General features: G+C 39.8%; 1 protein-coding gene across 2 annotated transcripts in view; it reads right to left on the bottom strand.

Moving 5' to 3' along the window:
* The window catches only part of MAML1 (mastermind like transcriptional coactivator 1), a 202,868-nt gene that overhangs the window by 457 nt on the left and 187,218 nt on the right, over positions 1-15,193 (bottom strand). For both annotated transcript variants that reach the window (XM_053718638.1, XM_053718639.1), the window contains exon 5: positions 1-4,808. This exon is cut by the window's left edge and continues 457 nt beyond it. In XM_053718638.1, the coding sequence (XP_053574613.1) occupies positions 3,814-4,808 (995 nt within the window). In that variant the 3' untranslated portion in view covers positions 1-3,813. The remainder of the gene's footprint in view (positions 4,809-15,193) is intronic.

The raw sequence follows: 15,193 nt of genomic DNA, 5'->3' as shown, positions 1-15,193 counted from the left end.
TGATAATTAACCCAACCCTCTTTTGCTCTTCCAACCCACCAGGAAAATAAATAGAGTAATTTTTTTTTTACACTATGAAATGCCCACAAAACAGTTTATTGCCGAGTTTATTCATTAAACTGTTTGCTGCAAGTGTTGAACTGATCATCTTAATTTTAAAACCAGGCATCAAATACAGTTAAAGGGACATTAAAACAGCTTGGTACAACTACAGTAGCACGGTCACAAATCACCATGTAATTGTTCTACCGCCTGTGTCTGCAACTCTTTAAAACTATTCTCTTATTTTAAGCCTAAAGTGCTGGTTAGCAACATATTGCATGTTTACACTGGACTCTGCCATCATGGAATTTATGTATTCGTGTACCCAGTGTAGAAATGCTGCACATTCATAGATCAGTGATTTTCTTGACAAGCCGTATCATGCACATTGGTATAGCGTATACAATAGAGAGGGGGGCTTACATTTTTATAATGGCTGGATTTCTCTTATGCCAGTTTTATTTTCTTGGAATGTAACTTAAAAAGTTTTTAAAAAAGTAACTTCTGCTTAATATCGTGTGAGCTAATCCAAAGTGCAAGGTACATGTGTCAAAAAGTCACTAATCTGAGACAGTGCATTGCTTCTGTTATGGAATGCAACAATACATTCTTACTAAAACAGCAGCGCCCACTGTAAAGATGCAAAGCTTTACCATCTAGCTTCTCTAATGGGTTAAAATAGAAGAATATCTTTAAAAAGAGCTGAAGGTACAGGAGGGGAATAGTAACCATGCTACTGTAGTTGTTCTCAGCAATGTCCCTTTCATGTTAAGGGCAGGAGCCTCTTCCTCATTTTATAACAAAGAGTTCTATGGTGAACTTGGAAAGATAGACTAATAGAACCTTTTTTTGTTGTTACAGGTCAGAATACCATTACACAGAAAACCATTTCATAATCATAGCAGGTTAAAGTCACAGTACAGAAAAGTCTTCAAAAGTTAATGAAAAATACTTTAAACTGAAAAACTTACAAAAACAAAGTGTTAAAAAGGCAGCTTAAACAGATTGCCTGCAGCATTATAGATCAATAGGACAGCTCAATTTTTATATGAAAATATTTTTGCAATATAAGACTGCTGTATTTCCCCAGCAGTGGGCATACTTAAGTATGCTGTCCACCTTGACAAGGCTGTACTACATAACCAAATGCTTTACAGCTGCTTCAAAACTGCAATCAGTCAGAAGGCTGGGGAAGATACTCAAGCAGAGCTTGGGATTTTATTAAAACCTTACTACCATAACCAATAAAACAGGCTGGGATTTTTTATTTTTTATTAAACCAAATCCAACAGTCTCAATGTATTTTTTTTTTAATTTTCATTTTAGAACTACAGCTAACAAAATAATTCTAATCACAAGACACATGCATTTATTAGCTATTTGCTCCTGTCATTAGGGTAGTTCTGGAACTAAATATATAAAGCCAGAATATTTTGTTCTAATATATCTAGTGTCTGAATTAGTATGCACATTTTTATGTATTACAATAGTATATTAGTGACAAGTCTACAAATATCAAATCCTTTTGAGCTACATATAAACAAAATTATCTTTAATGCCTCAGCCCAACATGATTTTGGAGATTGTCCTCACTTAATTTCATTCAATATCCTACAGACACTTTATGAAGAAACCAATCAAAGAGAAACAAATGCAGATAACTGAGAAAACCTTAATGTGATTGCAAAATGCAGCTTAAGATAAAATATTACATTTACTTGATGTTTACCATAAGGGCAGGATCTAAAATAAATCCTAACTCACTATTACCCTGAAGCAATTGTTCCTTGTAGGACCTAAGTCACCTCACAATACTGATTTTCAGGGCACATTTATTGCTTGTGGGGAAAAAGCTAAAATAGCAAGTTTTCTTCAAGAGTGATAATAGAACGTGTATCACCTATTATAAAAATAGGTCTAAAATGTTTCTTTAATAAGACAGAATTTAAAGTATTAATTCAATAAATACAATATAGCAAAGACACAGTAATTGTATATTTGTTTGTGATAAAGTAGTGAAATAAAAACCAACAGATTTAGATAAACATGATTACCAGTTGTATGGTTTGTGGTACATCATATAGATATGCCTTTTGTCATGTAATAAAAAAATGTTTTACATTTTTAATGTATATACAAGCTTGTGAAAGCACACAAGTTTTCTCTATGACTGGCATTCTATGGTAAAACCGGACTTTTTTTAAAGGCACAATGGTGATTAACCCTGGTCTTATTGGGATTACATTATAACACCATCTTAACATCAACTACCACAGTGAATAGACAAGAAAAAGTAATAAACTTATATGCAGTATACAAAGTAGCGGGACTGCATAAGTGTGTGAAGGGTTTTCCCATGTTCGCATTCATTAATGAAATAGGAGATAATCACTGTCAAAGGCACAAACAGCATTAATGCAATTCACTGCTCCGTAACTCTGAAAAGAAGTTAAATTGTACAAAGGAATTTAGACATATTGCAGACAGTAAAACATACCAAGAAGCACATGGCAGCATTTCCTGCATGCTAGGCCCTTACATTTGGCTGTGCTTATAGGAGGACTTAAGTGAAAGCACGGGGGGGGGGGGGGGGGGAGAAAAGAAAAATAAGGAAAAAAATAAATAAAAAGGAAATATTCTGTTTGAATGGGGAAAAAAATTGGTGTGGTTGCACAATATTTAGGTAAAGGGCAAATATTTGTCTGGCATTTTAAAATGTAAAATAAAAAAAAATGGTTAGCACAATATTATGCAACTCACTGAATTTACACCGTTTTCCTTAGCATCAGTGTATTGCTTTATAGGATTACACCTGATTAAAGTTTTTGGGCGAAAAATAGGTTTGTGTATGGAAAAGCCAAATGCACAAGTGTCATGCCCATGTTATTTAGCATTGAACTAAGGATGTTAAGCAAAGAAAATTGTATGTTCCTTGTTTAGATATTATGTAGATATATTTTGGCTGGCATATATTATACCATTCAGACAACTGGTTACATTAAATTAATGCCCACATTGGGCAACATTGAAGCAAAAAGAAAACACTAGTGATGGTTCCTCAATACATAGGGAGTATCGAGATAAGTCGATACAAATATATCATTTTCTGACTTTATAGGGTTTTTTTTTTTTTCTTTGTTTGATCAAAATTAAAATGTTTTATTTCATTACTGAAATATGGCAAAACTGTATTGGGTATGAAACTATAAAATGTGTTTGAGAGAAACGGCATAAACCCACTTTAAAAAAATAAAAAATAAATTATAATCCCAAAGTATTGTATTCACGTGTGGTTGGAGCTGCCGCACAAGCATATACAGGTCATTATTCTGTTACGGAGACAAACTGAGAGCTTGACAGTTGTGTTTTAAATTCAGAGTTAACAGTGTGGCAGTTAATAACAAACTGCACAGTAGTGGAAACAAATGGCAGTCCACCTATGTCATGCTAGTTATTGATTTTAACTCCCCATAGCTTATAACAAAATAAGGCATTTAGAGAAAGATGCAAAAAGACCCTATCAGGGTTAGTGATAGGCAGTGGTAAGCAGAGAAAAACATGCTCCAGGCATCGACAATTAAAAAAAGAGGAAGCAGCAACAAGCCCCATTAAAATGTTCCAGCTTTAGTGACAGTGTCTCAATGGCACAGGTTTTTGGTCCAAAATGTAATTTACATTTTTAATATTTTTATTTTTTTTATAAAAAATTTACTAAAATATGTTCTAAAAAAGAAAAATAAAAAAAATAAAATAAGAAGAACCACCCCGTTATCAATGGTTGCCCAGCAGCTCATCCAAGTCATTCATCCATTCCTCTGAAGTCCTGTTTTTCAGTAATGAGTCCAACAAATCTGCATCCCCAGACAAATTCTGAAGTCCACTGTTGCCAGATTGCCCACCATATCCAAAAGCAAGATCCTGATTGGTCGTCCTCACTTGGTAACTTTGATTACAGTGAAGACCAGTTCGGTTAGTCATTTGAGAACCTGGATTCTGGCTGAAGGCAGACATATCTGGCACAGTTTGATTCATTACAGGCATAACTTGCTGGTTAGGTGCTGGCTGCTGGCTGGCAGGATTCGTCCTTTGTTGAGATGCCAGAGTTGCCATTATCTGACCAGGAACTGAAGAGTTTATGGATGCCATAGGTCGGCTGCCTGCAAGCCCGACCTGTGGTATTCCCTGGCTAAACTGTTGGTTAGCCATTTTGTGATGACTTTGCTGAAGATGGAAGTTAGCACTGGAAGTTGTGAAAGCGCCCAGTGCATTATTTCCTTGAGACTGACTGTTTATATTTTGCATGCTCTGATGCTGCCATGTTTGGTTTTGAGAGGGTATAGCTGCTGGCATTCTTGGCATCTGGCCTTTAGAAAGAGCAGAATTAAGAGCCCCCTTATTGTGTGCTTGTGCCAAAGCAGAGTTTCCCATGGGGTTTTGTCCATAGCCAGAAGGGAGACTGTTCCCTTGACCTAGGCTTGCCTGTCTCTGCATCTGAGGCTGTCCATTAGGCATGTTACTCTGTGTTGCATGATTTGGCACCATTTGTGGAAGACCAGATCCCATGTTATACAGTGATCCTCGCTGGACACTTTGTAGGTTTGGATACTGAGAAACAGCCCGGTCCTGAGAGTTGGCACTTGAAGGCAAAGATGGAACAGTAGTGTGTCCGCTCCCAATCTGAATCATTGACTGAGTCTGTGAAAACATCCGTGGACTGCCAGAGGTTGGATGTGTCATATTAACACCAGACATAGCGGAGGACGAACCTGAAGAAAAATTAGAAAACCCATTTAATACACAAGCAAACAAAAAAAAGAGCCCCAAAAAAATGAAATAAGTTTTCAAAAATGCATATTTTTAGCAATGCTTTCTACGAGTTATCCTCCTAGAATATAACAATAATCAAACATCCATCATATCTTCACCAGCCTAAAAACTATTAAAAAAAAAAAAGTTAGGATACAAAAATATGTAATCTATGCTTACCTAATAAATAAAATACTTTCTTGCATAGTGGTGACAATTCATGAGTCATTACTCCAGGGAATTTCCCCCCTGGCCACTAGGAGGGGGCAAAGAGTCACAAAACTCCAAGAGCACTTGAAAACCCTCCCAACCTTACTGTTAAACTAGTTTGACGAAAAAGATAGGAAAGTATATAATCAAGAAAAAAAAAAAAAAAAAGTGCAGCAGGGAAAGAAAAAAAAGGTACATTCCTAAACGGAGGACAGAAAAAAAAAATATATATAAAATAAAAAAAACACAACAAGAAATCAGCACTAGTAGTGAATAAACCTAAAAACAAAAAAGACAGATACTCCAAGCTCCTTAAAGGGACATAAAACCCAATTTTTTCTTTCATGATTTAGATAGAACATAACATTTTAAACAACTTTCTAATTTACTTCTATCATATTTTCTTCGTTTTCTTGTTATCCTTATTTGAAAAGCAGAAATGTAAGCTCAAGAGGGTGCACGTGCCTGCAGCACTATATGGCAGCAGTTTTGCAACAATGTTATACATTAGCAGTAGCACTATTTCCTGTCATGTAGAGCTTCAGGCATGTGCACGCTACCTACCTAAGTATCTCTTCAACAAAGAATAACATGAGGATGAAAACAATTTGATAATAGAAGTAAATTGGAAACTTTTTAAAAAACAGTTTATGTAAGAACTTACCTGATAAATTCATTTCTTTCATATTGGCAAGAGTCCATGAGCTAGTGACGTATGGGATTATACATTCCTACCAGGAGGGGCAAAGTTTCCCAAACCTCAAAATGCCTATAAATACACCCCTCACCACACCCACAATTCAGTTTAACGAATAGCCAAGAAGTGGGGTGATAAGAAAGGAGCGAAAGCATCAAACAAGGAATTGGAATAATTGTGCTTTATACAAAAAAAATCATAACCACCACAAAAAAGGGTGGGCCTCATGGACTCTTGCCAATATGAAAGAAATGAATTTATCAGGTAAGTTCTTACATAAATTATGTTTTCTTTCATGTAATTGGCAAGAGTCCATGAGCTAGTGACGTATGGGATAGCAAATACCCAAGATGTGGAACTTCCACGCAAGAGTCACTAGAGAGGGAGGGATAAAAATAAAGACAGTCAATTCTGCTGAAAAATAAATACACAACCCAAATCAAAAGTTTTAATCTTTATAATGGAAAAAACTGAAAATATAAGCAGAAGAATAAACTGAAACAGCTGCCTGAAGTACTTTTTCTACCAAAAACTGCATCTGAAGAAAAAACATCAAAATGGTAGAATTTAGTAAAAGTATGCAAAGAAGACCAAGTTGCTGCTTTGCAAATCTGATCAACAGAAGCTTCATTAGAATGAGCCGTAATCCTCTGAGGCGGGGATTTACCCGACTCCACATAAGCATGATGAATCAAAAGCTTTAACCAAGACACCAAAGACATGGCAGAAGCCTTCTGACCTTTCTTAGAACCAGAAAAGATAAATAGACTGGAAGTCTTTCTGAAATCTTTAGTAGCTTCAACATAATATTTCAAAGCTCTTACTACATCCAAAGAATGTAAAGATCTCTCCAGAGAATTCTTGGGATTAGGACACAACGAAGGGACAACAATTTCTCTACTAATGTGTTAGAATTCACAACTTTAGGTAAAAATTTAAATGAAGTCCGCAACACCGCCTTATCCTGATGAAAAATCAGAAAAGGAGATTCACAAGAAAGAGCAGATAACTCAAACTCTTCTAGCAGAAAAGATGGCCAAAAGGAACAAGATTTTCCAAGAAAGTAATTTAATGTCCAGAGAATGCATAGGTTCAAACGGAGGAACCTGTAAAGCCCTCAAAACCAAATTAAGACTCCAAGGAGGAGATATTGACTTAATGACAGGCTTGATACGAACCAAAGCCTGTACAAAAACAAAATTTATGCTTACCTGATAAATTTCTCTCTTGTGGTGTATCCAGTCCACGGGTTCATCCATTACTTGTGGGATATTCTCCTTCCCAACAGGAAGTTGCAAGAGGACACCCACAGCAGAGCTGTCTATATAGCTCCTCCCCTAACTGCCACTCCCAGTCAATCGACCGAAGACAAGCAAGAAAAAAGGAGAAACTATAAGGTGCAGTGGTGACTGTAGTTTAAAAATAAAATAACACCTGCCTTAAAGTGACAGGGCGGGCCGTGGACTGGATACATCACAAGAGAAATAAATTTACCAGGTAAGCATAAATTTTGTTTTCTCTTGTAAGGTGTATCCAGTCCACGGGTTCATCCATTACTTGTGGGATACCAATACCAAAGCTTTAGGACACGGATGAAGGGAGGGACAAGGCAGGAACTTAAACGGAAGGCACCACTGCCTGCAAGACCTTTCTCCCAAAAATAGCCTCCAAGGAAGCAAAAGTATCAAATTTGTAGAATTTAGAAAAAGTATGACGCGAAGACCAAGTCGCCGCCTTACAAATCTGTTCAGAGGCCTCATTTTTAAAAGCCCATGTGGAAGCTACCGCTCTAGTGGAATGAGCAGTAATTCTTTCAGGAGGCTGCTGGCCAGCAGTCTCATAAGCTAAACGGATTATGCTTCTCAGCCAAAAAGAAAGAGAAGATGCCGAAGCCTTTTGGCCTTTCCTCTGTCCAGAGTAGACAATAAACAACGCAGATGTTTGACGAAAATCCTTAGTAGCTTGTAAATAAAACTTTAAAGCACGAACCACGTCAAGATTGTGTAATAGACGTTCCTTCTTTGAAGGAGGATTAGGACACAGTGACGGAACAACAATCTCCTGATTGATATTCTTATTAGATACCACCTTAGGAGGAAACCCAGGTTTGGTACGCAAAACTACCTTATCTGCATGGAAGATCAGCTAAGGGGAATCACACTGTAAGGCAGATAACTCTGAAACTCTTCGAGCCGAAGAGATAGCTACCAAAAACAGAACTTTCCAAGATAAAAGCTTGATATCTATGGAATGAAGAGGTTCAAACGGAACCCCTTGAAGAACTTTAAGAACTAAATTTAAACTCCATGGCAGAGCAACAGGTTTAAACACAGGCTTGATTCTAACTAAAGCCTGACAAAACGCCAGAACGTCTGGAACATCTGCCAGACGCTTGCGCAGAAGGACAGAGCAGAAATCTGTCCCTTTAAGGAACTAGCTGACAATCCCTTCTCCAATCCTTCTTGGAGAAAGGATAATATCCTAGGAATCCTGACCTTACTCCATGAGTAACCCTTGGATTCACACCAATGAAGATATTTACACCATATCTTATGATAGATTTTCCTGGTGACAGGCTTTCGAGCTTGAATTAAGGTATCAATGACCGACTTGGAGAAATCACGTTTTGATAAAATCAAGCGTTCAATCTCCAAGCAGTCAGCCGCAGAGAAATTAGATTTGGATGTTTGAATGGACCTTGGAGTAGAAGGTCCTGCCTCAGTGGCAGAGTCCATGGTGGTCCACCAGATCTGCATACCAAGTCCTGCGTGGCCACGCAGGTGCTATCAAAATCACCGAAGCCCTCTCCTGCTTGATCTTGGCAATCAGATGAGGGAGGAGAGGAAATGGTGGGAATACATAAGCCAGGCTGAAGGACCAGGGCACTGCAAGTGCATCTATCAGCGCTGCCTGGGGATCCCTTGACCTGGACCCGTAACAAGGAAGCTTGGTGTTCTGACAAGACGCCATCAGATCCAGTTCTGGTTTGCCCCATAGTTGAATCAGCTGGGCAAATACCTCCGGATGGAGCTCCCACTCCCCCGGATGAAAAGTCTGCCGACTTAGAAAATCGCCTCCCAGTTCTCTACTCCTGGGATATGGATAGCTGAGAGATGGCAAGAGTGAACCTCTGCCCATAGAATTATCTTTGAAACCGCCAACATCGCCAGGGGGCTTCTTGTTCCCCCCCCAATGGTTGATATAGGCTACAGTCGTGATATTGTCCGACTGAAATCTGGTGAACCTGACCGCAGCTAGTTGAGGCCAAGCCTGAAGAGCATTGAATATCGCTCCCAGTTCCAGAATGTTTATCGGAAGGAGGGCTTCCTCCCGAGTCCACGAACCCTGAGCCTTCAGAGAGTTCCAGACTGCGCCCCAAGCCCAGAAGGCTGGCATCTGTCGTCACTATAGTCCACTCTGGCCTGCGGAAACTCATTCCCCTGGACAGATGGACCCGAGATAACCACCAGAGAAGAGAATCCCTGGTCTCTTGATCCGGATTTAGCAGAAGGGACAAATCTGTGTAGTCCCCATTCTACTGATTGAGCATGCAAAGTTGCAGTGGTCTGAGATGTAGGCGGGCAAACGGAACTATGTCCATTGCCGCTACCATTAGGGCGATTACTTCCATACACTGAGCCACTGACGGCCGAGAAGAGGAATGAAGAACACGGCAGGAAGTTAGAAGCTTTGATAACCTGACCTCTGTCAGAAAAATTTAAATTTCTACTGAATCTATCAGTGTTCCTAGGAAGGAAACTCTTGTGAGAGGGGAGAAAGAGAACTCTTTTCTTCGTTCACCTTCCACCCGTGAGACCTCAAAGGCCAGAACAATGTCCGTATGGGACTTGGCGATTTGAAGAGTCGACGCCTGTATCAGAATGTCGTCTAGGTAAGGAGCCACCGCTATGCCCCGTGGCCTTAGAACCGCCAGTAGGGACCCTAGAACCTTCGTAAAGATTCTTGGTGCCGTGGCTAACCCGAAGGGAAGAGCCACAAACTGGTAATGCCTGTCTAGGAAGGCGAACCTGAGGAACTGATGATGATCTCTGTGAATCGGAATATGGAGATAAGCATCCTTTAAGTCCACGGTAGTCATATATTGACCCTCCTGGATCATAGGGAGGATGGTTTGGATAGTCTCCATCTTGAAGGATGGGACCCTGAGAAATTTTTTAGGATCTTGAGATCCAAGATTGGTCTGAAAGTTCCCTCTTTTTTGGGAACTATCCTGAGGAAGGGCGTGACCTTTTCCTCCAGTAATATCAGAAATGATCTCCTTCAGGTCCGGCCCGAATAGGGTCTGTCTTTTGAAGGGGATGTTAAGAAGCTTAGACTCTGAAGTAACGTCTGCTGACCAGGACTTAAGCCATAGCGCCCTGCGCGCCAGAATGGCAAAACCTGAATCCTTAGCCGTTAGTTTGGTTAGATGAAAAACTGCGTCAGAAATAAAGGAATTAGCTAACTTGAGAGCTTTAATCCTGTCTAAAATATCATCTAACGGGGTCTCCACCTGTAGAGCCTCCTCAAGAGACTCGAAACAAAAAGCCGCTGCAGCAGTAACTGGGGCAATGCATGCAAGAGGCTGGAGAATAAAACCTTGACGGATAAAAAATTTCTTAAGGAGACCCTCCAATTTTTTATCCATAGGATCTAAGAAAGCACAACTGTCCTCGACGGGGATAGTTGTACGCTTAGCTAGGGTAGAAACAGCACACTCCACCTTAAGGACTGTCTGCCACGAGTCCCGTATAGCGACATCTATGGGAAACATCTTTTTAAAAGCAGGAGGGGGAGAGAACGGAACACCTGGTCTATCCCATTCCTTAGTAATAATTTCCCGAAAACCTCTTAGAGACTGGAAAAACATCAGTGTAAACAGGCACTGCAAAGTATTTGTCCATTTTACACAATTTCTCTGGAACTACAATGGGGTCACAGTCATCCAGAGTCGCTAAAACCTCCCTGAGCAATAAGCGGAGGTGTTTAAGCTTAAATTTAAAGGCTGTCATTTCAGAATCGGACTGAAGTAACGTCTTCCCTGAATCTGAAATCTCACCCTCAGACAGCAACTCCCTTGCCACGGCTTCGGAGCATTGTGAGGGTATATCGGACATAGCTACTAAAGCGTCAGAAAGCTCTGTATTTGTTCTAGCCCCAGAGCTGTCTCGCTTTCCTTGAAACCCTGGCAGTTTGGACAATACCTCTGTGAGGGTATTAGTCATAACTGCCGCCATGTCTTGTAAGGTAAACGCATTGGATGCGCTAGATGTACTTGGCGTCACTTGAGCGGGAGTTATAGGTTCTGACACGTGGGGAGAGCTAGATGGCATAACCTCCCTTTTGTCAGTCTGAGAAACCTCTGGTGATAAATCTTTAAATGCCATAATATGGTCTTTATAATTTATAGAAATTTCAGTACATTTGGTACACATTCTAAGAGGGGGTTCCACAATGGCTTCTAAACATATTGAACAAGGAGTTTCCTCTATGTCAGACATGTTTAACAGACTAGTAATGAGACCAGCAAGCTTGGAAAACACTTTAATAAATGTGAAACAGCAATTAAACAAAAACGGTACTGTGCCTTTAAGAGAAAAAAACTCACATAAACTGCAAAACAGTGTTAAAAAGTAGTAAACTCTGAAATTTTTACAGTGTGTATAAGGGACTAAAGCAGCATTGCACCCACTTGCAAATGGATGATTAACCCTTTAGGCCCCAAACCGGATTTGAAAAACGTTAAAAAACGTTAAACAGTTAAACACCTCAGATGCCAGAGGACTCCTTTAGGGAAGCTGGATGTCTCAGTCTGAATATGAACTGCGCATCTAGAGCGCGAAAATAGGCCCCACCCACCATGCACTCGATGTCAGAGGGCCTTAAGAAAATACTCCTAGGAGTATCTGACTAGCCATGTGGAAACTAGGCCCCAAAAAACTATTCATCACCCTCAGAGAAAAAAACGTTCTTTCTATATAACATGTAAACGTTTTGTCACTAAGAAATATGAGTATTAACATGAATATTACCCTTTATTGTAAGCATGATCCCAGTCGTTAAATCACTGCATCAGGCTTACCTCAATTATACAAGGCTCTGTCAGCATTTTCTAGATCTTATCTCTCTAGAAATAAATATACTGAACATACCTCAAAGTAGGTAATCTGCAGACCGTTCCCCCAACTGAAGTCTTTCCCATACTCTTCAGTTATGCGTGAGAACAGCAATGGACCTTAGTTACAAACCGCTAAGATCATCAACCTCCAGGCAGATTCTTCTTCTAATTTCTGCCTGGGAGTAAAACAGTACGACGCCGGTACCGTTTAAAAATAAACTCTTGATTGAAGGTAAAAACTACACTAAGTCACCACATATCTCTTATACTTCCTATCTTGTCGAGAGTTGCAAGAGAATGACTGGGAGTGGCAGTTAGGGGAGGAGCTATATAGACAGCTCTGCTGTGGGTGTCCTTTTGCAACTTCCTGTTGGGAAGGAGAATATCCCACAAGTAATGGATGAACCCGTGGACTGGATACACCACAAGAGAAAACAGCATTTAAACGCTTACTAGTCTTAATGTCAAGAGGACTAGCTTCCTCAATATCCAAAGTAATTAACACTTATTTTAACAAAAAACGAATATACTCAATATCAATATCTGAGGAAGGATCTTCTGAATCGGATAGATCCTCATCAGAGGAGGATAAATCATGTTGTCTGTCATTTGACATTTCATCAACTTTATGAGAAGTTTTAAAAGACCTTATACGTTTATTAGAAGGTGGAAATGCAGACAAAGCCTTCTGAATAGAATCAGTAACAAATTCTTTAAAATTCATAAGTATATCATGTACATTAGAAGTTGAAGGAACTGCAACTGGCAATGTACTATTACTGATGGATACATTCTCTGCATGTAAAAGTTTATCATGACAACTATTACAAATGACATTCAGAGATAATTTCCACAATCTTGCAACAAATGCACTTAGCTTTGGTAGAACCGATGTCAGGCAACAATGTTCCAACAGATACTTCTGAGGCAGGATCAGATTGAGACATCTTGCAAAATGTAAAAGAAAAAACATACAAAGCAAAATGATCAATTTTCTTATATGACAGTTTCAGGAATGGGAAAAAATGCAAACAGCATAGCCCTCTGACATAGAGAAAGGCAAGAGGCTAACAGCAATGGGGTATAAAACGAATGAAAAATTTGGCGCCAAGTATGACGCACAACGCAAGAGAAAAATTTTTGGCGCCAACAATATCCGGAAATGACACTAACTAATGACGCAACCGTGTGCAAGACTTCCGCGTCAACTACGACACCGGAAGTGACAAACTTGCATTAACGGACGTACTTCTTGCTCCAAAAAATTCTCGCGCTAAGAATGATGCAATAAAGTCTAGCATTTGGCGCACCCGCGGGCCTAATGCTGCCCGCAATTTGAAAGAGTAAAAAGTAATCAATTTGAAAAAAAGACTAAACCCCAGGTAAGAAAAAAAAAATTAATGTTTTATTTCCCTAATATGAAACTGACAGTCTGCACAAGGAAATACATGAACCTGACTCATGGCAAATATAAGTACAATACATATATTTAGAACTTTATATAAATGCATAACGTGCCAGACCATAGCTGGGGTGTCTTAAGTAATAAAAAAACACTTACTAAAAAGACACCCATCCACATATAGCAGATAGCCAAACCAGTACTGAAACAATTATCAGTAGAGGTAATGGTATATGAGAATATATCATCGATCTGAAAAGGGAGGTAGGAGATGAATCTCTACGACCGATAACAGAGAACCAATGAAATAGACCCCCGTTAGGGAAATCATTGCATTCAATAGGTGATACTCCCTTCACGTCCCTCTGAAATTCGCTGTACTGAGAGGAATCGGGCTTCAAAATGCTGAGAAGCGCATGTCAACGTAGAAATCTTAGCACAAACTTGCTTCACCATCTCCATAGGAGGCAAAGTTTGTAAAACGGAATTGCAGGTGTGGTGAGGGGTGTATTTATAGGCATTTTCAGGTATGGGAAACTTTGCCCCTCCTGGTAGGATTGTATATCCCATACGTCACTAGCTCATGGACTCTTTCCAATTACATGAAAGAAAGACCCTTTACCACCCGTAGTATCAGAAATAATTTCTGCCAGACCAGGACCAAACAAGGTCTTACCCTTGTAAGGAAGCGCCATAAGCTTGGACTTAGATGAGACATCCGCTGGCCAAGATTTAAGCCATAATGCTCTGCACACTAAAAACAGCAAAACCAGTTATTTTGGCTCCCAACTTAATTACCTGCAATGAAGCATCAGTAATAAAGGAATTAGCTAACTTAAAAGACTTAAACCTGTCTTGGATATTTTCTAAGGGAGTCTCTACCCGAAGGGACTCCGACAATGTGTCGAACCAATAGGCTGCAACACTTGTCAAAATAGCAATACACACCGCAGATTGCCATTGGAGACCTTGATGGACATATATCCTTTTTAAATAAGCCTCCAGCTTTTTATCCATTGGATCTTTAAAGGAGTAGCTATCCTCAATAGGAATAGTAGTTCTCTTAGCCAAAGTAGAAATTGCACTTTCCACTTTGGGAACCATTTGCCATGACTCCTTAATGGAGTCTGCCACAGGAAACTTCTTAAAGACCGGAGATTGTGAAAAAGGGATCCCGGGTCTCTCCCATTCCTGTGAAATAATTTCCGTAGTCCGGTCTGGAACAGGGAACACCTCCACAGAGGAAGGAACATCAAAGTACTTACTAAGTTAACTAGATTTCCTAGGGTTAACAACAACAGGAGTTTCAGAGTCATCCAAGGTAGCCAAAATCTCCATTAACACGGAGGTGTTCAAGCTTAAATCTGAAGGATACAACTTCAGCATCAGATGAGGGAATTACAATGTCTGAATCTAAGATTTCCCCCTCAGAGGCTACCGACATATCAGACTTATGAGAAAGAACAAACTTAGGTAGCCTCAGAAACCCTTCTATCCGAATCTCTAAATTTCCTCTTGCATGTTCCTGTAGCATGGGAATAGCGGCTAATGCCGCAGATACCGCAGAAGATACCTGGGCAGCAATTTCTGCTTTCAAATAAACTCCTCCAGAGAGGAACTGCAGAGCACTGCCTGTGACGCCTTTAAGGCTTGGGACGATGGAGGAGACTGCTGCGGCATTGCCTGAACAGCGTCATCCTGAGAGAATGGTGGCTCAATGGCAAAAATACTATCCTTATGTAATAGAGTCCTCTCTATGCCTGAGGAACAGAAAGGCAGGGGAGGTTCAATCTGGCTATCTAAGCAAAGTTTGCATTGAGCTATAGCGGAAACTCGTCAACACTGATTGCTCAGGAGCTGTTAGGCAACAGTCTGGTTGGGTTCGCAGAAAAACTTTCCCTGCATCTCCAGACTAACT

This window comes from Bombina bombina, chromosome 6 (genome assembly GCF_027579735.1).
Source record: "Bombina bombina isolate aBomBom1 chromosome 6, aBomBom1.pri, whole genome shotgun sequence".
Lineage (NCBI taxonomy): Eukaryota > Metazoa > Chordata > Amphibia > Anura > Bombinatoridae > Bombina > Bombina bombina.
Note: the sequence above shows the minus strand (reverse complement) of the source record. Positions and strands in the feature narration are given on the sequence as shown.